Raw genomic sequence first — 22606 nt, forward strand, 5'->3', positions numbered from 1 at the left:
AAGTAGCATATAGTGGAGTAGGTACTTTGATAATAAATCTACTTTGAACTTCAATAATCCAATTGGGACCTTTGAAATCAAAGACAGACAGCTTCAAAGATACTACTTGATAGTTTACCGAACTCTTCATTTGTAAACACATATGGAGTCACCACTATGTCTGGTGTTCCAAGTGCATTGCACCTAAAAGGTACACCTTTCTAATTACCAACCATTAAAAGTCAACAACCCAGCACAGTTAGAGAACATAAAACAGAGGAATAGGCCCATCGGCCCAAGACATATGCCAAGCTAATTAAACTAGTAATTGAATGCTGAAGTCAATCCCTTCTGCTGCCACAATTCCTTCATCCTCTGCACATTCTAAGACCCCCCGAAATTCTCCCATCTTATTTGCCTCCACAACATATTCCAGACTATATAAAAGAAACCTGCCCTGTACATTTCCTTTAAGCTTACCCCCACTCAACATAATTGCACGCCTCTAGTATGAAACATTTTGACTCTGGGAAAGGTTCCGAAAAGTCCCAAGCTCTTTTTAAACCTCATGCTGCCTCACAACAAGTGCCTTCTCAACTTGTTATAGCAACTTTGAAGGATACCTAACATATGGCACAGGAGCAGATCCCTGGGACCATGATGCTGGGCCAAGCTAATTAAACAAGTAATTAAATGCCTGACAAAACTAATCCTTTGTTAAAATTTCACTGTGTGTTTCTGTGCACACAACAAATAAACTTGACAACTGAATCCATATAACTACAATTCCATTATCTGTAAATTCAAATGCCTAAGAACCTCTGAACCACCTCTACTGTATTGACTCCAGCACCAGCAGCACATTCCAAGCACCCACCACTCTGTAAAAAAACCTTGCCTCACACATCCCCCAGCCTCACTTTAAATGCATGCCCTCCAGTATTAGACTAAATTTGTTTGTCACACGTACATCGAAACATACATTGAAATGTGCCGCTTGCGTCAACAACGGACGTAGTCCGAGAATTGTCCTAGGGGCAACCTACATTGGTCAGCACACTTCAGGCATCAACACGGAATGCCCACAAGTTACTAACCCTAACCCTGCGTCTTTGGGATGCGGGAGGAAACTGCAGCACCTGGAGGAAACCCACGCAGTCACGGAGAAAACGTACAAACTCCCTATAGGCAGCTGCAGGAATCAAACTCTGTAGAGCAATCACTGGTGGTGCAATCAATTGCGCTAATGGCTATGCCCTTTCCGACCGTGGGTGGAAAGGTACCAGCTGTCCACTCCATACCTCTCAATCTTATGTCTTCCCTCAGTCTGTCATTTAACAGAAAACAACCCAAGTTTGCCCAACTTCCTTAAAGCACATGCCTTCTAATCCAGGCAGCACCCCGGTAAGTTCCTTTGGCACCCCCTAATAACATTGTAAATCACTAAGACTATAGTATAGGTCCCTATGTTGAACTTGTATAAGACGTTGGTGAGGCCTAATTTGGATATTGTGTGCCGATCTGGACACCTACTTACAAGAAGGACTAAGATTGAAAGAGTACAGAGAAAATTAACAAGGCTGTTGCTGGGTCTTGAGGATCTGAGTTTATAGGGAAAGATTGAATAGGTTAGGACTATTCCCCGGAGCATGAGAGAATGAGGGGAGATTTGATAAAGGTATACAAAATTATGAAGGTTATGGACACAGTAAATGCAAGCAGGCTTTTTTCACTGGAGTTATTTGAGACTAGAACGAGAGATCACAGTTTAAGGGTGAAAAGTGAAATGTCTAAGGGGAACCCGAAGGGGAACTTCTTTACTCAGGTGTTAGTGAAAGTGTGGTATGAGCTGCAAGTGGAAGAGGTGAATGTGAGTTCAGTTGTATTACTTAAGAAAAATTTGGGTTAGGTACATGGATGGGAAAGGTATGGAGGGCTATAGTCCAGGATGCTGGTGGATGGAACAAGGCAGAATAATAGTTGACACAGACCAGTTAGTCTGAAGAGACTGTTTTTGAGCTGGAGTGCTCGATCACAATGACTCAATGGAGGGGGATTCCTTGTTGCTGGTGGTAGAACAGTGGGATTTCCTGTCTTAAATCCCTGTAGAGAGGGGCATTCCACTGTAACCACAGACAACAACCGTGACACAGCGAGAGCAAATACTTATTGCAAAGGCCTCAGTCAGCATGCATCAGCTGAAGTTACTGCACTGGATCAGAGTGTGAGACATGCGCAGTAAAAATTCCAGGCATTTGATCTCCTATTCCATAAAATGCTGCCCACTGTAGGTCTCATAAAGATAGCAGAAGAATCTTTCTAAATCGTGTCAGCTACTTTCAGACAGCAAGCTGGGTCTGTGTGAGCCAGCAGAATCCTTTGTTTGCACCCAGTCATGCAACTGGCCACAATCAGGGAAGACAACACAGAGCTGGACTCTGGTACAACAGGAATTTATGACTCTACGCAAAGGTTCTGCGTTTCATTAGACATAGGAGCAGAATCCAGCAATTCAGCCCATCAAGTCTACCATTTCATAATGGCTGATTTATTAAACCTCTCAACTCCATTCTCCTGCCTTCTCCCTGTAACCTTTGACACCCTGACTAATCAAGAACCTACCAACCTCCACTTTAAATATAGCTGATGACTTGGCCTCCACAGCCATCTGTGGCAACAAACTCCATAGATTCACCACCTTCTGGATAAAGAAATTTATCAACTTTGTTCTAAAGGATGTCCTTGTATTCTGAGGCTGTATCCTTTGGACCCAGTCTCTCTCACTATTGGAAAGACAGTGGACTCCAGTTAATTGGGCCAACCATTTATTCGTGAATAAATTCCTTTATTTCTTTCTTAAATAACAAAAACCAATCACGAAAATAGCTGGGATTTCTTTTGTTTAATTGGGACAGGATTTATGTGCCCACTAGACAATACATCATACTTCGAGCAAACAGATTTTAAATAGCATCAGCTGCATGCTCGTGTTGTGTTATTCATTTGGGCCAAATGAACCTGCATTAAAAACCAATGTTTTTTTTTAACACAACTTCATGCAGGAAAGCAATGAAGGCAGTCCATTATCTGCACCGATTTTCTGTTCATTTAAGTTAATCAAAATAACATGGCAGCGTACAATTAATTTTGCAGTAGCTATACAATTCAATACATAAAATTAATACAGTACTAGGCAAAAGTCTTGGGCATCCTAGATATATGCCAAAACTGTTGCACAGTACTGTACATCAGCTAAGTTACCAGACTTGACTGACAAAACTATTATCCAATCAGCTGCAGCATGACTCTGGTCTATACTCACAGCTGCCATGACAATTACTCCATTTAGTCAATTGTGTTGAGGAATGGCTCAACATTATTTCTCTATAAAAGGAAACATCTCCGCAAGGAGAAAAAATACCTGACCAAGTTCGAAGTAAATTTATCAAAGTACATGCATGCCACCATATACTACCTCAAGATTCAGTTTCTTACAGACATTTACAGAAAAAAGTTACAAAAAACTATGCATAAAGACTGACAAACAACCAATATGCAAATTTTAAAATCTGAGCAAATAAACAAAAATATTGAAAACATGAGTGCAGTCACGAGGGGCAAAGGTAAGATGAATGTCACCGTCTTCCTCTGTCAGGGTAGGGGAGTCTAAAGCTAGATGGGTAAGGGGCTTAAGGTGAGAGTGGAAAGATTTAAAAAGGACTGTTGTGTACGTTTCAGCTAGGTCCTGAGTATACAGCAACAGACTACAACAAACTCAGAGTGGATCAAATCATAAGCATATTACTTAAGAGAAAGTCTACCTCCATAGTTAAGTCATCAATAGGTAGCTTCAATCTTACAGCTGAAAACATAATAATTTCTATACACTTACAGAATCCAGTAATTCATCAACTGCATGTATTTGAGTAATTCCATCCCTCAATTGCATTCCTTTCTAATCTGCATCTGTCCATTTGTCTTTGAGGCTCCCCCCCCCCCACCCCGCCTCACCCCTGGACAGCTGTGTCCTGTTTTGCTCTACTGTCAAAACACTCCCTACTATAAAACACAACACATCAACATACCATCAAAGCACTTTACAATCAGACAGGTTCCATTTTGCCACATTACATTTTACACAATTCATAAAGACTTGAATTACAGATACATTTCCCCAGGGACACTGGGAAATTTTTCTCACACATATGGTACGAGCTGCCAGATGAGGCAGGTACAATTACATTTAAAAGACATTTTGACAGAGGCATGAATCAGAAATATTTACAGCAGGGGTTCCCAACCTGGGGTTCATGGGCACCTTGCTTCATGGCATTGGTACATAAAATTGATGGCTTTTTGGCCAAATTTGTAGATGATATGAAGATAAGTGGAGGGGTAGGTAGTTTCAAGGAAGCAGAGGCGCTACAGAAAGACTTTAAGGCAAATTAGGGCAAAGAACTTGCAGAGGTAATACAGTGTCAGAAAGTGTATGGTCATGCACATTGGTAGAAGAAATGAAAGGGTTGACTATTTTCTAAATGGACAGAAAATACAAAAAACTGAGGCAAAAGGTATTTGGGAGTATTTGTGCAGGGTTCCCTAAAAGCTAATTTGCAGCTTGAATGTGGTGAGGAAGGAAAATGCGATGTTAGCATTCATCTCAAGAGGACTAGAATATAAAAGCAAGGATGTAATTTTGAAACTTTAAAAGCACTGATGAGGCCTCACTTGGAGTTCTGGGTCCCTCATCTTAGAAAGGATGTGCTAAAACTGGAGAGGCTTCAAAGGAGGTTCAGGGAAATGATTCCAGGATTGAATGGCTCTGGGCCTGTATTCACTAGAATTAAAAATGAGGGGTGATCTCAGTGAAACCTATCGAATTGTGAAATGCCTTGATAGAGTGGATGCAGACAAAAGTGGGGACAATCTTTCCTATGGGGGGGGGGGGGGGAGTCTCATTGACCAAAGGACACAGCCTCAGAATAGACGGGCTTCCTTTTAGAACGGAGATGAGGAATATCTTTAGAGTGATAATTCTCTGGAACTCTTTGCCAAAGGCAGCTGTGAAGGTCAAGTTTTTAAGAATACTTAAGGCAGAGGTCGATAAGATACTTGATTGGTCAGGGGATGAAGGGATATGGGGAGAACACAGGAGATTGGGGCTGAGAGAAAAATTAGATCAGCCATGATGAAATGGCAGAGAAGACTTGATGGGCCAAATGGTCCAATTCTGCTCCCATATCTTATGGTCTTATAAAAAAGGATGGGAACCCCATTCAGAGGGATATGGGCCAAATAGTACTGACAAACTATGAAAACAAATAAATAATAGCATGAGTTGTTGAGTCCTTGAAATTATCCACTGAGGACTGGCTCATGAACCTCCTGTAGACCCATTTGGGTGCCACTGTAGCGCAGCGGTTAGAGCGACACTATTAGTTTGAGGCAATCTGGTGATAGATGGAGTTCAATCCCAGTATCCTCTGTAAAGCGTCTGTACATCCTCCCCGTGGAATACGTGGGTTTTCCCCCGGGTGCTCAGGTTTCCTCCCACAGTTAAGGTAAAAAATCAGGGTTGTGGGCTTGCTGGGGCAGCATGGCTCGAAGGTCCAGAAGGTCCTACTCAGTGCTGTATCACTAAATAAATAAAATTAGACCCAAATGGTCCAAACTCACCGCTTCAGTTGGCGTTTTCTTCAACTTTGTTCTATCGACTTTCATTTTTCTGTCTGTTTCTGAAAACTAGTTCTGCAGAATAAAAAAAAACATTTCAGTGGCAAAGTTTGATTGAAATAAAATGTGGCCTCAACTGTTTCTTTTCATAATTTATGACTGGCAAAATTTTTTTAAGAAACTATTTACAGAAGTAAAATTGAAGAAAGCAGTTCTGCTTATGCGTCCTGCAAGTCGAACAGATATTTAATTATTTGTTTTCAGAATGTCAACCGCACAGGCAAACAGGGGTTTCCAACCTGGAGTCCACAGACCCCTTGCTTAATGTTATCGGTCCACGGCACGATAGAAGGTTGGGACCCCCTGATATAGAGACAGTTCAAATCTTCTGTTGGGGCCAGATCACACAGGTTGGAAAACAACTTTACCCAATGGGGACCAGTCAATAACAGCTTTTATAGTCAGCTTCCTCTTGGTTACACAAGTTGTCTTGGTGAGGTTTTATACATTCAAATTAAGTTTAATATTAAAGTACATGTATGTCACCATATACTATTCTGTGATTCATTCCCTTGCAGGATTTCATAGTAGGACAAAGAAATAAAATAAATCAATGAAAAACTACAAAAGGTGATAAACAACCAATGTGTAGAAGACACTGCAAATACAGAAAGAAAAACAAAATAATGATAATTAAGTAATAAATAATACTGAGAACAAGTTCCAGAGTTCTTAAACACTGAGTCCATAGGCTGTGGAACCTGTTCAAAGTTGAGGTGAGTGAAGATATCCATGCTGGTTCAGGAGCCTGATGGTTGAACCTGGTGGTGTGGGACCCAAGGCTCCTGTACCTCCTTCCTGATGACAGCAACAAAAAAAAGCATGGCCCATAAGGCATGGGTCCTTGATGATCGATACTGCTGTATTGCGGCAGCGCTCCCCAAAAATGTACTCAGTGGTGGTCAGCTTTATCTGTGATGGACCAGCAGCATCCATTATTTTTTATATACTGATTTTCCTCTCTGGTTTACCAGTTCCAGCACGGGCAGGTGCCTGTGAACCACACAGAACTCCAGTTAAAGGACCCCCTGCAACCCCCACCCCCGGCCCCTCCTCTTCCTCTTTCTCCTCAGATCCACTCTCCTCTCCTATCAATTTCTTCCTCTCTAGCCCTTTGCCTCTCCTACCAACCTGGCTTCACCTATCACCTTCTAGCTATCCTCCTTCCCCACCCCCCCCACCTTTTAATTCTGTCATCTTCCCCTTCCTATCCAGTCTCAGCCAAAAATGTCAACTATTTATTCATTTCCATATATGTTGCCAGACATGCTGAGTTCCTCCAGCATTTGGTGTGTGTTGTTCCGGATAAAGAGGCAGTCATGCACAGAATCTCGGACAGCAAATATCAGCAGACTTCTCTGTATCAGGAACATTACGAGGTGGATAACAAGTAGCTATTCAGAGCTACAAGAAGCAACTCACAAGTCTAACAAGCAAAGTGACGCAGATGCTGGACATCAGATTTAATAATCTGCAAGCAGGACTTGTACAGGGAGAAACAGAAGTATAGAATTGCTATCACTAGGAGAGGTGGACCAGCTCAAGAAAGAGCAAGTCAACTAATCCCACTCTGTATTAGTATAGAGATACTTATCATCCCTTTTGAGCAAGACAATTTTATATGCCAGAGACATTACAAATCAATGACTTTTCAGAGGACATGTATTTTTACAGCTTCACGTTCTGGGGCAGTCTGGTAGCACAATGCTATACAGATCCAGCAGGAAGATTGGGGTTCAATCCACCACTGCCTGTAAGGAGTTTCTATGTTCAGCCCACAATAACGTGAATTTCCTCCGGGTGCTCCAGTTTCTCCTGACATTCCAAAGATGTACAGGCTCCGGTTAGCAACTTGCGGGCATTCTATGTTCGCGCCAGAAGCATGGTGGTTCTTGCAGGCTGCCGCCAGCACATCCTCGGCCTGTGATGGTCACTGGCACAATCGAAGCATTTCAACATACAGTTGCAAGAAAAAGGTCGTGAACCCTTTGCAATTGCCTGGTTTTCTCCATTAATTACTTGTAAAATGTGGACTGATCTTCATCCAAGTCAAATAATAGACAAACGCAATCCGCCTAGACTAATAACATACAATCGTACTTTCCATACCTTTATTAAACACATTGTTCAACATAGCCCAGGCTGGAAAAAGTATGTGTAACTTGCATTTAATAACTGGTAGAACCTCCTTTAGCAGCAATAACCTCCATCAAATGTTTCCTGTAGCTGCTGATCAGAGTTGCAAAACAGCGAGGAGGAATCTTAGACCATTCCTCCATACAAATCTGTTTCAGTTCATTAATATTTCTAGGATACTTTGCATGAACAGCCCTCTTCAGCTTATGTCATAGCATCTCAATCGGGTTAAGGTCTGGACTCTGACTTGGCCATTCCAAAGCACAAATTTTCTTTTTAAACCATTCTGTTATTGATTTACTTATGTTTTGGATCATTGTCTTGTTGCACCAGCCAACTTCTATTTAGCTTCAGGTGATGGACTGTGACCCTAACATTCTCCTATAAAATGTCTTGATACAATTTTGAATTTGTTGTTCCCTGAACGATTGCAAGCCCTGAGGCAGCAAAGCAGCCCCAAACCATGATGCCCCTTCCACCATGCTTCCCGGTTGACTTTGGTATTGGTGTGCAGTGCCCTTTTTCCTCCAAACATAGCGGTGTGCATTTTTGTCATAGAAGTTCAACTTTTGTCTTATCTATTCACAGAATATTATCCCAGAAGCCTTGTAGAACACCTCGATGGTTTTTTGCAACTTGAGACATGCAGTAATTTTTTTGGGGAGCAATAGTTTTCTCCATGGTGTCCTTCAATGAACACCATTCTAGTTCAGTGTTTTTCTTGTAGTGGACATGTAAACAGAGACTTTACGAAGTTCTAGGGATTTCTGCAGGTCTTTTGCTGTTACCCATGGGTTCTTTTTCACCTCCTTCAAGAGCTGTGCTCTTGGTGTGATCTTTGCAGGATGCCCACTCCTAGGGAGGGTAGGAACAGTACTGAATTTCCTCCATTTGTAGACAGTTTCTCTTACCGTGGACTGATGAACACTCAGGTCTTTTGAAATGCTTTTGTTGCCTTTTCCAGCATACATCTCTACAATTCTTCTTCTAAGGTCCTCTGAAAGTTGTTTTGATTGATGCATGGTGAACATAAACAGATCTTTCTTAAGTAAAGCAGGTTCTGTCAGTAACCTGACTTTCTGTGTCTTTTTTTTAAAAATATAGGGCAAGGCACCTCAACAACCCACACTTCCAATCTCATCTCATTGAATGGAACGCCCAACTCCAAATAGCTTTTGTAGAAGGCATTACCCCACAGATTCACATACTTTTTTGGAACCTCTTGTTTAAATAGTGTACTCAGTATTGACAAGCAGTAGCACAATCGTTTGTGTTAATCATTTAGGCATATTGTGTTTGACTTAGATGAAGACTGGTCCACATTTTGAGTGATTAATGTAGAAAACCCTTGCAAAGGGTTCACAAACTTTTTCTTGCAACAAATCATGAGGAGATGTTTAAAAGCCAAATGTGGGCAAGATGGCCTTGCTCACTGGGCAACAGTCAGCATGGATGGGACAGACCTTGAAGTCTGTTTCTATGTGACTATGACTCTCTACAAACTAGCAGAATTTCTGTACTGCTTGTATTACCCCATCATATTTTCATTTCATGTTCTTAAATTTGTTGACACTAGAAGCATAGCAACATTTGCGCGGTGCCCCCAGCACAACCTTCACTGATTTAATTTGATGGAGACAACATATTTCACTATGTTTCAATGTACATGGTGAGGCAGTTTGGTGAGGAGTATTGTGAGCAATTTTAGGGCCCCTTATCTAAGAAAGAATGTGCTGACATTGGAGAGGGTTTAAAGGGTTGAAAGGCTTGTCATATGTGGAGGATGTGTTGGCTCTGGGCCTCTACTCACTGGAATTCAGAAGAATGAGGGGTGCCCTCATTGAAACCTATAAAATGTTGAAAGGCCTCGATAGAGTGGATGTGGAGAGGATGTTCCCTACGGTGGAGGACTCTAAGAACAGAGTACACAGCCTCAGAATAGAAGGACTTCTTTTTAGAACGGAGACGAGGGGGAATTTCTTTAGCTAGAGGAGGCGAATCTGTGGAATTGGTTGCCACAGCCAGCTGTAAAGGCCAAGTCATTAGGTATATTTAAGGCAGATATTGATAGATTCTTCATTAGTCAGGGCATGAAGGGAGAAGGCGGGAGACTGGGACTGAGAGTGAAAATGGATCAGCCATGATGAAATGACGGAGCAGACTCCACAGGCGATATGACCTAATTCTGCTCATGTATCTTATGGTCTAAATAAAGCTAATCTTTAATCTTCAACTCACTTGGCTTACAATTATAAGTGTGGGGACATTTGGTCTTTCCAAGAATTCTAATCTCAGCCACAGAAATGAAGTGCTGTGGGAGTGAGTCAAAGTAGAGATCAGGTCAGCCATGACTTTACAAAACCTCAGAGCTGGCTCTGGGCCACAGGTTTCATCTTGCCCTTTCTTATGTCTTTAGAGGCTTGGCAGAATATTGAACAGTACAAAGATTTAGATCCAGCTACCTCATCAAAACTTGTATGGTTTTGGCTGAGAGCAACCTGCAAAGAAGCAACAAACTAGCCCCATCCTTTTTTTTGTTTAAAGCAGCTAGAGACTATTCAATAGACAAGCTAGTGACCACAAGGGAAACAGAAGCCCTGTTACTGCACTCTGCATTCACACTCGAGCTACGTGAAGGCCAAGCTATATTTTTTTTTAAATTGCAAGATCAAATCATCAACTCTACAATCAGACTAGATAATGCACAAGTTTAAATATTTCCACAAGTTAAAGCTTAATTACGTAATTTAAAGTGAAAAGTTAATGATAAATTGAAATTATTTAAGCACATAAATGCCACTATACAATAGTGTTAGAAAGTTTGTGAACCCTGTAGTTTGTGAACTCTTTCTGCATAAATGAGCTAAAATGTGATCAGATCTTCAAGCAAGTCCTAAAGCTAGATGAAGAGAACCCAATTAAATAAACACAAAAAACATTATACTGTGGCGACCCACTTTCTGGCACCCACGAACCGGCTCACAACAGCGCGTGCAGGCAGAGGGCCCGTCCCAAAAAGGGCGTCAGGCCATCTTCACCAGCAGGGGGAAAATCCTGCACGCGGAAAGGGTCTGGGAATATACATTCCCCACAGCAGTCCCGTCCAGGGAGGGCAGGAACGGGAAGGCTTTAAAGCAGGCCACGAAGTTTGAATAAATCTCTTTATCGCAACTCCAACTCACCGACTCCGTGTGGTTATTCTAACGCTGTGTGTAGCACACCGCTACAATATTTATTTTTTGAGAAAAGTGATCCAATATTACATCTATTTGTTGGAAAATGTATGTGAACCTCTCAGGTAATGCTTTGTACAAAAGCTATTTGGGGTCAGGAGTTTCAATCAATGAGATGAGGTTGGAGATGTGGGTTGTAGAGGTGCCCTGCCCTATTAAAAAAAGGACACACAGGTCAGGTTACTGACAGAGCCTGCTCTTCTCAAGAAAGATCTGTTTATGTGCACTATGCCTCAATCGAAACAGCTTGCAGAGGATCTTACAAGAAGAACTGTAGAGATGCATGAAGCTGAAGAGATACATGCACTTGTTGGAAAAAGTATATGACTCTGCTTTCGGTAACTGGTTGAAGCAATAACTTCAACCACATGTTTCCAGTAATTTGATCAGTCCTGTACACTGGCTTGGAGGAATTTTAGGCCATTCCTCCTTACAAAACTGCTTCAACTCTGGGATGTTGGTGGGCTTCCTTGCATGAACTGTTTGCTACAGGTCCTTCCACTATATTTCTACAGGATTAAGGTCAGGACTGACTCGGCCATTCCAAAACACTATCTTATTTTTCTCAATAAATGGAACAAGTATAATGTTTTTTGTGTTATTTATTTAATGGGGTTCTCTATCTAGTTTTAGGGCTTGCATGAAGATCTGATCACATTTTAGGTCATATTTATGCAAAAACAGAGAAAATTCTACAGGGTTCACAAATTTTCTAGCCCCATTGTATACTACCTTAAGATTCATTGTCTTGCAGACACTTACAGGAAAATATAAAAATGCAAAAGAACTTCTGAACCCTACATATACAAAGACTGACAAACAACCAATGTGCAAATAAAATACTGAGAACATGATACAAAGTCAGTCTGCATGTTGTAGAATCAGCTCAGAGTAAGTTTATCCACACTGGCTCAGCAGCCTGATGGTAATAACTGTTCCTGAACCTGGTACGTCCTTCCTGATGGTAGCAGTGAGAACATGTACAAAGATGCCAATTTCTTGTGGTAGAGCTCTTTGTACATGTGCTCAATGCTGGGGAGGGCTTTTCCTGCGAAGGACTGGGCTGTATTTACCTTTTTTTTAAGTTTTTCTGTTCCTGGACATAAGTGTTTCCATACCAGACCAAGATATAACCAGATAGGATACTCTCCACCATGCATCTATAGAAGTTCATCAACATTTTAGATGATATGCCGAATCTATGCAAATCCTGAAGAAATCTGATGCAACTACTGACACCAGGCAGACAATCTATGAAGAATATTGATAATGGCTGGGGTCACCTGTCTTGTAAAGACATTGCCCAGAAGGCAATAGCAAACCACCTCTGTCGAAAAATATGCCAAGAATTTGCCCACATCACTCAACACAATCACGGCACATAATGAGAATGATGATGAATACATAATAGGAAGAGGTATAGTTGACGTTTCGGGCTGAGACCCTTCGTCAAGACTAACTGAAAGAGATAGTAAGTGATTTGAAAGTAGGAGGGGAAGATCCGAAATGATAGGAGAAGACAGGAGGGGGAGGGATGGAGCTAAGAGCTGCAAAGTTATTTGGCAAAAGGGATAGAAGGCTGGAGAAGGGAAAGGATCATGGGACAGGAAGCCCATGTCCCTCTCACTATACTCCTTGCCTGCTCTCCATCCTCTGGGCTCCCCTCCCCCTTTCTTTCTCCCTAGGCAGTGATCAGCAGTGGTTTTTGCATTGCGTACTCTAAATATTGGCGAGGATGGCATACTGCCATTAGACATGTTCACTAGACCTGCAAGACATTTCAAAATCTGATTCAAAGCAACAGCTGTCTATTCAGCCTTCCTGCGGTGCTACACCAAGACCATCAGTTAAGATTGTATTGCTCAAACCCAACATGGGCTTGATCTCACAACATTTTACCTCTGAAAGGGAGAGTGCCATCACTGTTTTATGAAAACAAGCAGCACCCAGTCATTCAAAATCCTGGAAGCATTTCATCTGACTGTGGCTCCTGCATAAAAGCTGTGTTATCTATTATTCATCAACTTTCACTTTCAATCAATGCAAGTGTATTTTTAGATCACAGCAGGACGTAGAATCCTCCAGTTTTGTGGAGCACAAATCCCGCAATACAGCGTGCTTGATGTAGCCATATCTGCCACCAGACACTGCTAAATAAAAACATACTCCGCTTGTTAAGGTAAACCTCCTGTAACACCACACTTTGAGAACATACCATCAGTTCTTTACAAAAAGCAGCCTGCAGTGATCTTTATCTCCTCCAGAAACTACAGAACTGGCAGTGAAACAGACAAGACCACTAGTTAAAAGATCAAAGTCCAGAGTCACAGAGCAGTACAGCACAAATACAGGCCCTTCAACCCAACTAGTCCATGCAAACCACAGTGCACACCAAGCTAAGTCCCAAGTTCCTGCATTAGACCCATATCACTCCATAATTTGTCCGTCCATGAACCTATCCAAGTGCTGCTTAAATGATACAATTGTACCTGCCTCAAACACTTGCTCTGACAGCTCATTCCATATAATCACCACCCGTCACATGAATGTCTCCTTTAAACTGTTAAAATGACACTATTTGGAAGCTATGATGGCTCCATGCAAAATTGCAAGTTGCACAAAAATATCAGCTGCCTGCACAAAGCCAAACACTCAAAAAAAAAATTTAGCTTTATTTCTCACATGAACATCGAAACATCAAAGCATAGTGAAATGTGCCATTTGTGTCAACGACCAAGATAGTTTGAAGACTGTGCTGGGGGAAGACCCGCATGTCTTTGAAATATGGGAGAAAACTGGAGCACCAGCCCCATCATAGGAAAAGCCCTCTCCACCACTGAGCACATCTACAAGGAGCACTACCACAAGAAACCAGCATCCATCATCAAGGACCCCACCATCCAGGCCATGCTCTCTTCTAACTGCTGCCATTGGGTAAGAGCCCCTAGTCACCACCCCACAAGGTTCAGGAGCAGTTATTACCCTTCAACCATCAGGCTCCTGAACCAGTGTGGATAATTTCATTCACCTCAACACTGAACTGATTCCACAACCTACAGACTCAATTTCAAGAACTCTACAAATCTAGGAGGGAGGAGACAATGGCGGCACAACACAGCGCGCGCGGCCGTTCCAAATCGATATCGTATGTGTAACTAGGGGGCCATTTGCAATCCGGATTTGATGGAGACAGCCGTGAGGAGCACAGAGAAACACCTGGAGTAACTTCTGAAATGCCTGCTTCGCTGCCGCCGCTACTGTGCAATAGAGAATCTCTGGAGACGAAGGCCCCAAATCCTTGGCTTTGCCTGTTGCCGGAGCTGGGGTGGAAGCGCTCAGCAGAGATGGTGCTTGGTGTCGGAGAGCTGGTTGGAGGCTCGGAGTTTTCGGACGGACTCGGAGTCGGATGCTTCCAGTATGCTGCATCGGCAAGTTGACAGCGCTGGAGGTTTACCATCTGCGTGAGATGATGGGACTTTCGAGAGACTTTGAGACTTTTACCGTGCCATGGTCTGTTCTTATCAAATTACGGTATTGCTTTGCACTGTTGTAACAAATGTTATAATTATGTGGTTTTTGTTAGTTTTTAAGTCGGTTTGTCATGTGTCTTTGTGATATCATTCTGGAAAAACATTGTATCATTTCTTAATGCATGCATTACCAAATGACAATAAAAGAGGACTGTGCGTCCTCATAATCTAGTCTAATCTAATTCATGTTCTCCATATCATATGCTTATTTATTATTTTGTATTTGCATAGTTTGTCGCCTTCTGCATATTGGTTGTTTGTCAGTCTTAGTGTGTAGCTTTTCATTGATTAGATTGTATTTCTTTGTTCTACAATAAATGCCTGCCAAAAAAAAATCTCGGGTTAGTGTATGGTGACACATTTGTACTTTGATAATTTACTTTGAGCTTTGAATCCCACGTGGTCCGAAGGAGAATGTACAAACTCCTTACAGACAGTGAAGACAGCAGAACAGAAGAGCGTGCTTGTCAGCCCAACAAAGTGTTATACGGTCAAAACCTTCCCATCCTAGAACCAGTATCTTTATTCAAGGTGAGGGTCTGAATTTGTCTCAGCTACCAAACTGCCAAAACTCACTGCCCGATCAGCTGCTAATCTTTCAGGACCAATATCCCAAACTGGACTGTGCAAAGAGGATTACACGAAAAGGAAGCAAAATTTTAGCTTTGGATACTAGGCGGTGCAATGGTGGGGAGGGCGGTATCCACCACACTTTTTGTAGGGCTCTCTGCCTTTGGGCATCAGCATTTCTACAGCCTGGTATGGAGACACCGGTGCCCAAGAATGTAAACGAGAAGCCCTCACACGTTTACAAGGAGCATTACCACAAGAGACTGGCATCCATCATCAGCAACCCCTACCATCCAGACCAGACTCTCTTCTCTCTGCTGCCATCAGGAAAAGGGTACAGGAGCCTTAGGTCACACCCCACCAACAGTTATTAACCTACAACCATCAGCCTCCCAAACCAGCATGGATAACTTCACTCACCAACACTGAACTGATTCCACAACCTATGAACTCACTTTCAAGGACTTTCTACAATTCATGTTCTTAGTATTTATTATTTATTTACAATTTTTTTTGCTTTTTTTGTATTTGCACAGTTTGTATTCTTTTGCACATTTGGTGTTTGCTGTCTTTGTGTGTAATTCTCAATTGATTATTGTATTTTTGTTCTAGGATAGTATTTGCAAGCATATATACTTTGATAATAAATGTACTTGGAACTCGAGGTTCCTGGTCTGAACATAGAACCGTAGAAAATCTACAGCACATTATAGGCTCTTCAGCCCACAATGTTGTGCTGAGCATGTAATCTACCCTAGAAGCTGCCTAGAATTTCCCTAACGCATAGCCCTCTATTTTTCCAAGCTCCAAGTACCTATCTAAGTCTCTTAAAAGACCCTATTGTATCTGCCTCTACCACCTTTGCTGGCATTGCATCCTAAGCACCCACCACTCTGTGAGGAAAAACTTACCTCTGATATCTCCTTTGTACTTACTTCCAAACACCTTAAAACTATGCCCCTCAATGTTAACAATTTCAGCCATGGGAGAAAGCCCCTGGCTATCCACACGATCAATGCCTCTCATCACCTTATACACTTCTATCAGGGCACCTCTTCTTCTCCGTCGCTCCAAGGAAAAAAGCCCAAGTTCACTCACAAGGCATGTACTCCAAACCAGGCAACATCCTTGTAAATCTCCTCTGCACTCTCTCTATAGTACCCACATCCTTATGAGCTGACCAGAATTGAAAACAGTACTCCAAGTGGGATCTAACTGAGATCTTGTATAGCTGGTAAACTGGTGAAAAAAATGTCAATGAAGCACTCATTTGCAACTTGGGATGTACTCAAACTTCAGAGATAAAAAAAATAACTACTTACAACTTGTCTTAATCCAAACACAAAGGGCTGTTGTTTATCTGTCTCCCACAATCCTATTGTAAACCCAATTTAATTTAGTTGGGGTTAATTGAAATCAGAAGATCCTGGGTTCTAGGCTCACTGCAAGATTCAACAGCTACCTGAATAATGTGCACTGGCACAGGAGTTGATAAAGCAGATCATTTAGCACAAGACCATAAAACGTTAGACCATTCAGAATTAGAATCTGTTCCACCATTTTATCATGGCTGATAACTCCAATCTGCTGTCTTCTGCCCATAATTTTCAAGTGCCTATCAACTTTCACTTTAAATATGCGAATGACTTGGCATCCAAAGCTGTCAATGATAATGAATTCCACAGGTTCACCACCGAAAGGATAAAGAAATTTTGTGTGCATTGCATTGGATTTCCAACATCTGCAGAATTTCTTGGTTTAGAATCTCACTTTAGCTTGACAGATTGGGATGTCTGCAAGATCTGGTACTTTCTTCACATTCACATAATTTTCTATTTGGTCTTATGTAATTTCCTTTATGGTCCTGTGCCTTTAATCGTGTAATTGGGATCCCTGATAACACAATGACCACATCAGTTAACTCCAGAACGTCAAAACAGCCCAAGCTTGCCCAGGATGCAAAATGTACAAAGAATTGTATTCACTTAATCTCGTCTGCAGGAACATCAGACACCAATTAATCATCTTTTTTATATTCTGTCACCTTTACAGTCCTTTTTATAATGCAAACTGTTTTAAGAAATTTTGATGATCTCTCAAAAGGGCTACAAATCAACATTAATCCACTAGATTACCAGTTGCAGCCACCAGTTTACAGAAACCGCAGTATATCTTCGCAAGTCCAAAATGAAATGGTTTCCACACACACACACACAGTGTGCTCTGCAAAATTTAAGGGTCATTTACATACATTAAACCACCTTTAAGAAATCAAAACAAAAAAAAAATTTGATTTGCAGGCAGGAAATGCTTCACTCCAAGGCAAAGATACACAGAATAAGGATCATAATAGACAGACTTGCAAAATCCACCCACATCCCTGCAAGAAAGGAGTGACCCCGTAAGAAAGCCCCCCCACCCCAACCTTCTCAAAATGCATGTGAATAGAAGATGGAAGTGTTGCCTGATGCTTTAGATGCTAAGATCTTCTGTTGTACATTACTAGCAAGCAAATAAATATTTTCCTTTCTCCCCAGCTTCAATTCTGGTCATGTTAACAAGATTCAAGACTTACTCACTACCTGCTTTAGAAATGAAAAATACCAATGCAAATCCACTATTTATGTGAAGGACAACCCGAATTAAATTTCACCGCCTGCAGTTTAAACGGAAATGAAAGATGCAACAATACAGCAGCGTAATATTGTAATACAATGGAGGATTCAGCAGCTATAAAACAAACCACTTCCAGCAAATGAGTAAACTGCATGAAAGACTCGCTCAAAGGTTCAAAGTAAATTTATTACCAAAGTACATATACCTACCATAGGTCACAGACTACTCAGAGGTTCATTTCCCTGAGGGCATTCACAGTAGAACAAAGAATCACAATAGAATCAATGAAAAATTGCATATAAACAATGTCCAAAAAAAATTCTGCAAATACAAAATCGAACAAATAAATAAATGGTATTGAGAACATGAGTTATAAAGTCCTTGAAAGTGAGTCCACAGGTTGTGAAATCAGTGCAGAGCTGAGGTGAGTGAAGTTATCCATGCTGGTTCATGATCCTGCTGGTTGAGGGATAATAACTGTTCCAGAACCTGGTGGTGTGGGACCTGATGGCAGCAGAGAGAAGAGAGCATGGCCCGGATAATGGGGGTCCTCGATGATGGATGCTGCTTTCCTGTGACAGCTTTCTTGTCGATGTGCTTAAATGGTGTGGAGGGCTCTTCGAACAACTTTTATTTTTGTACGGACTGTGAAATACACTGCCAATGCCAGTGACCAGTCAAGCCTATGTTACACCAGATCCAAGGCCAATAGGAATAAAGAGATATGGAGATCGTGCACAAAAAAAGTGATCTGCTTTAATAGAGGATAAACAATGATACATCCTGACTATTTTTGTATTATGGAAAAGCAGGAACTGAGTAAAATGTTTTTCTATTCAAGTGATCCAACTGGAATGAAAATCCAGATACCCTATAGTATTGTTAGAATTTAAACCATTAAATAAATCTTATTTATTTATTTAGAGATACAGCGTGGAATTAACCTACTAACCAGTGTGTCTTTGGACTGTGGGAGGAAACCAGAGCACCTGGAGGAAACCCACGCAAACAAGAGAGGAAAGGAACAAAGTTGCTTACACCAGAATTGAACTCTGACACCATGAGTTGTATTAGTATCACGCTAACCACTACACTACTGTGGCTCCCCCCACCATCCAAAATCTGTAATTTTGACGATGTATCAGCTCCAATAATTGACATAAAATTATTAAAATCCACCAGGTTCTCTAAAAACACACACAAAATGGTACAGGGGCTCACTAGGTCAGGCAGCATCTATGGAGCGGAATTAACAGTTGACTTTTCCGGCCAAGGCCCTTCATCAGGATGGCTTCTCTCATGTCCTTGAAGGAAATTTGTTGTTTATTCCTCTCCACCTCCACGACCTGGATCAACACGATGACGTTGTGTGGAGGCTTGCATGCTTCAAGGACTTCATCGGGCGATGCCAACTCAGGGCCACCCACGCTGGAATGACTGTGGACAAGATGCCAGACAAAGATTGATCCAACCCGGCCGGCTCCCGAACAGACGGACTCACATCTGCCTGTCCCGGGATTGACAAAAACCAATCAGAAGCGTGAAGAGAAAAACATTTGCCATACGAAACAATATTCCTCTCCACAGATGATGCCTAACCTGCTGAGTTCCTCCAGCATTTTGTGTGTTGCTTTAAATCCTGATCTGACTAGGTACAGCTCAAAACACAAACTATAAGCAATTCAGAACTGTCTTCCAAAATGTCCAAGTCAATTGTAGAATAAAAATTGTGAGGAGTTTTGGGCTCCTTACCTAAAAGATCCGCTGACAGGGAATGAAAGGGTTAACCTACAAGGCAAATATGATCACTCTGGGCCTGCACTCACTGGAGTTAAGAAGAATAAAGGGGCAACTCATTGAAGTCTACCAAATATTGAAGTGCTTAGATAGAGTGGACGAGGGGCTATTTCCTATAATAGGGGAGTCTAGGACCTCGAGGGCACAGCTTGAGAATAAAAGAACAGTCCTTCAGAACATAGATGAGGAGGAGTTTCTTTAGCCAGAGGACAGTGAATCTGTGGAATTCTTTGTCACAGACTGCTGTGGAGGGCAAGTCATTGGGTATATTTAAAGCAAAGGTTGATAGGTTCTTGGCTAGTCAGGGCATCAAAGATTACATAAAGAAGGCAAGAGAATGAGGTTGAGAGGAATAACAAATCAGCTATGATGGAGCAGATGCGGTAGGCCGAGTGACCTTAATTCTGCTCCTATGTCTTATGGTCTAAATAAGCTTACAGGACACTACTGGCCCTGTCTGTAACACCTACTCAAACTATGCAGATCATATCCAAAGTTGGGTTATGAATGAAGGTGTAGAATAAGATAAATATTTGTAGAACAGAACAGCAAAACATAAACGCAAGAGATTCTGCAGATGCTGGAATCCAGAGTAACAGACAAAACACTGGAGGAACTCAGTGGGTCAGGCAGTATCTCAGGAGGGGAATAAAGAGCCGACACTTCAGGTTAACAGTTTATGCACTCTACCAAGAAATTAATGTGTTATTTACTGGTGAGATGATATGACGTGCATGACTTATTTGGTACGACTGAGAAGCTCAGTTCCAGTTGCAAAGTGCCGTCAGCAGAGAGAATAAATCAAAGTAAGTGCCGATTTCATTTACTTACTGAGAAAGAAAAGGCAACTGATGCAAACAACACAAACAATCCTCACCCACAGTAGAGGGAAATCAATACCATTTCATTATAAAAACCACACCGTTGCACATTATTCCCAAACCAGAGAGCAGCAAGATCAAAAGAAAGGCCTGCCATCAGTGCCGGACAAATGAAAGGACATGGGTCATACAAGTGGAAACTTTATGAGCTTCCTCCTGTACTCACTGGCTACCCAGTGTACGTTTGAGGTCTTCTGCTGGTGTAACCCAACCACTTCAAGGTTTGATGTGTTATGTATTCAGAGATGTTCTTTTGCACACTACCGTTGTAACGCATGGTTATTTTAGTTACTGTCACCTTTCTGACAGCTTGAACCAGGTCTCACCAATCTCCTCTGACCTCTCTCATTAATAAGGAATTTTCGGCCAAAGAAATGCTGCTCACTGGATGCTTCTTGTTTTTCACACCATTTTCTGTAAACTCTGGAGACGGTTGTGCATAAAAATCCCAGGAGATCAGCAGTTTCTGAGATACTCAAACCACCCCATCCGGCACCCACAATCATTCCTCAGTCAAAGTCACTTAATCACATTCATTCCCCATTCTGATGTCTGGTCTGAACAACAACTGAACTTTGTGACCATGCCTGCATCTAATTGCTGCCACATGATTGCCTGATTAGAATGAGAATCAATGAAATCAGGCTTAATATCACTGCCATTTCACAAAAGTTGTTTTGTGGCAGCAGTACATTTCAGTACATAATTAAATAACTATGAATTACAATACGAAATATTTTTTAAAAGAACTAATTAAATACACAGTGTAAAAAAGAGAGCAAAATAAAAAAGAAAAAATACCGAGTTCATTGTCCATTTGGAAATCTGGTGGCAGAGAGAAAGAAACTGTTTCTGAATCACTGTTCGTATGCCTTCAGGCTCCTGTACCACTTTCCTGATGATAGCAATGAGAAAAGGGCATCTCCTGGGTGATGGGGGGTCCTCAGTGATGAACGCTGCCTTTTGAGACACTACCATTTGAAGATGTCCTTGATGCTGGGGAGGCTGGTACCCATGGTGGAGCTGGCTGAATTCACAACTTTCTCCAGCTCTTCCCCGATCCTGAGCAGTGGCCCCTCCATACCAGATGGTGATGCAACCAGTTAGAATGCTCTCCACAATACATCTGCAGAAATTTGCAAAAGTCTTGGGTACCATACCAAGTCTCCTCAAACTCATGAGCCCACGTTCATGTATATCAGAGAGAGATTAGACAACTACTGACTGCTCTTCATTTTTGTGACTTGCACTTGCATGTGATCATTCACAAGAGCAGAATGAGATTGCAGTGCATTTTAAATTAAACACAAAATTATCACAGGCTTGAAAGGGTAGGTACAAGAACAGCATTCTCTTTGCTCTGACTAGGTGTCTAGAACCAAGTATCCCCATCTCGGAATCGGGGGCAAAGACGGAAATAATTTTTCTCAAGACAGTAAAAATAAAGAAGCCAGTGAATCTTTGGAATTCTCTAGCCAGGTCACTGGCTGGAGTCTACCTTCACTCTGGTAGTTGTATGTATCCAGAACAAAGAAGCAGGCAGGGGGAAAAAATCCTTGTAAACACTGCCCACCCAGCAAACGGCCTTTTGCAAAAACATTCTGCAGTTCTATTACAATAAAAACTTCACACCATCCTAAAAGTTTATTTTCCCAGGCTGTTAATCTGATCGGCCAGTCTAATTAGCTACCTACTCCCCTCTATTACTCCTGTCATTGCGCTGTAAACACTTTGAAACACTTTTTACAATGCTGCTAACATGGTGTACATACAGCCAGCCCTCCTTATCCGCGAGGGACTGGTTCCGGGAGCCCCCCCCACGGATACCAAAAAACGCAGATGCTCAAGTCCCTTATTCAACCTATCTCAATGCAGTGGACCTTAGGACCCAGCGGAACCCCGGACCTTATTTAACCTGTCTCAGTGCAGTGGACATTAGGACCCGGCGGCAGAGCTCTGAATCCGCAGTGTTTCTGATCACAAAAATAATCACAATCACGATTTAAAATAAAGTGGAAATAATGAAACAATTGGAAAGAGGTGAAATGCCATCCATCATTGGAAAAGCGTTAGGCTACAGTCGGTCAACGATAGTAACAGTTTTAAAGGATAAAGTGAGAAAGGCCCTGTC

General features: G+C 41.8%; 1 protein-coding gene across 1 annotated transcript in view; it reads right to left on the reverse strand.

Moving 5' to 3' along the window:
* Positions 1 to 22606, reverse strand: part of huwe1 (HECT, UBA and WWE domain containing E3 ubiquitin protein ligase 1) — a 286355-nt gene that overhangs the window by 238171 nt on the left and 25578 nt on the right. The window contains exon 2 of the mRNA XM_063034669.1: positions 5656 to 5727. Within this exon, the coding sequence (XP_062890739.1) occupies positions 5656 to 5700 (45 nt within the window). The 5' untranslated portion in view covers positions 5701 to 5727. The remainder of the gene's footprint in view (positions 1 to 5655; positions 5728 to 22606) is intronic.

Source organism: Mobula hypostoma, chromosome 28 (assembly GCF_963921235.1).
Source record: "Mobula hypostoma chromosome 28, sMobHyp1.1, whole genome shotgun sequence".
NCBI lineage: Eukaryota > Metazoa > Chordata > Chondrichthyes > Myliobatiformes > Myliobatidae > Mobula > Mobula hypostoma.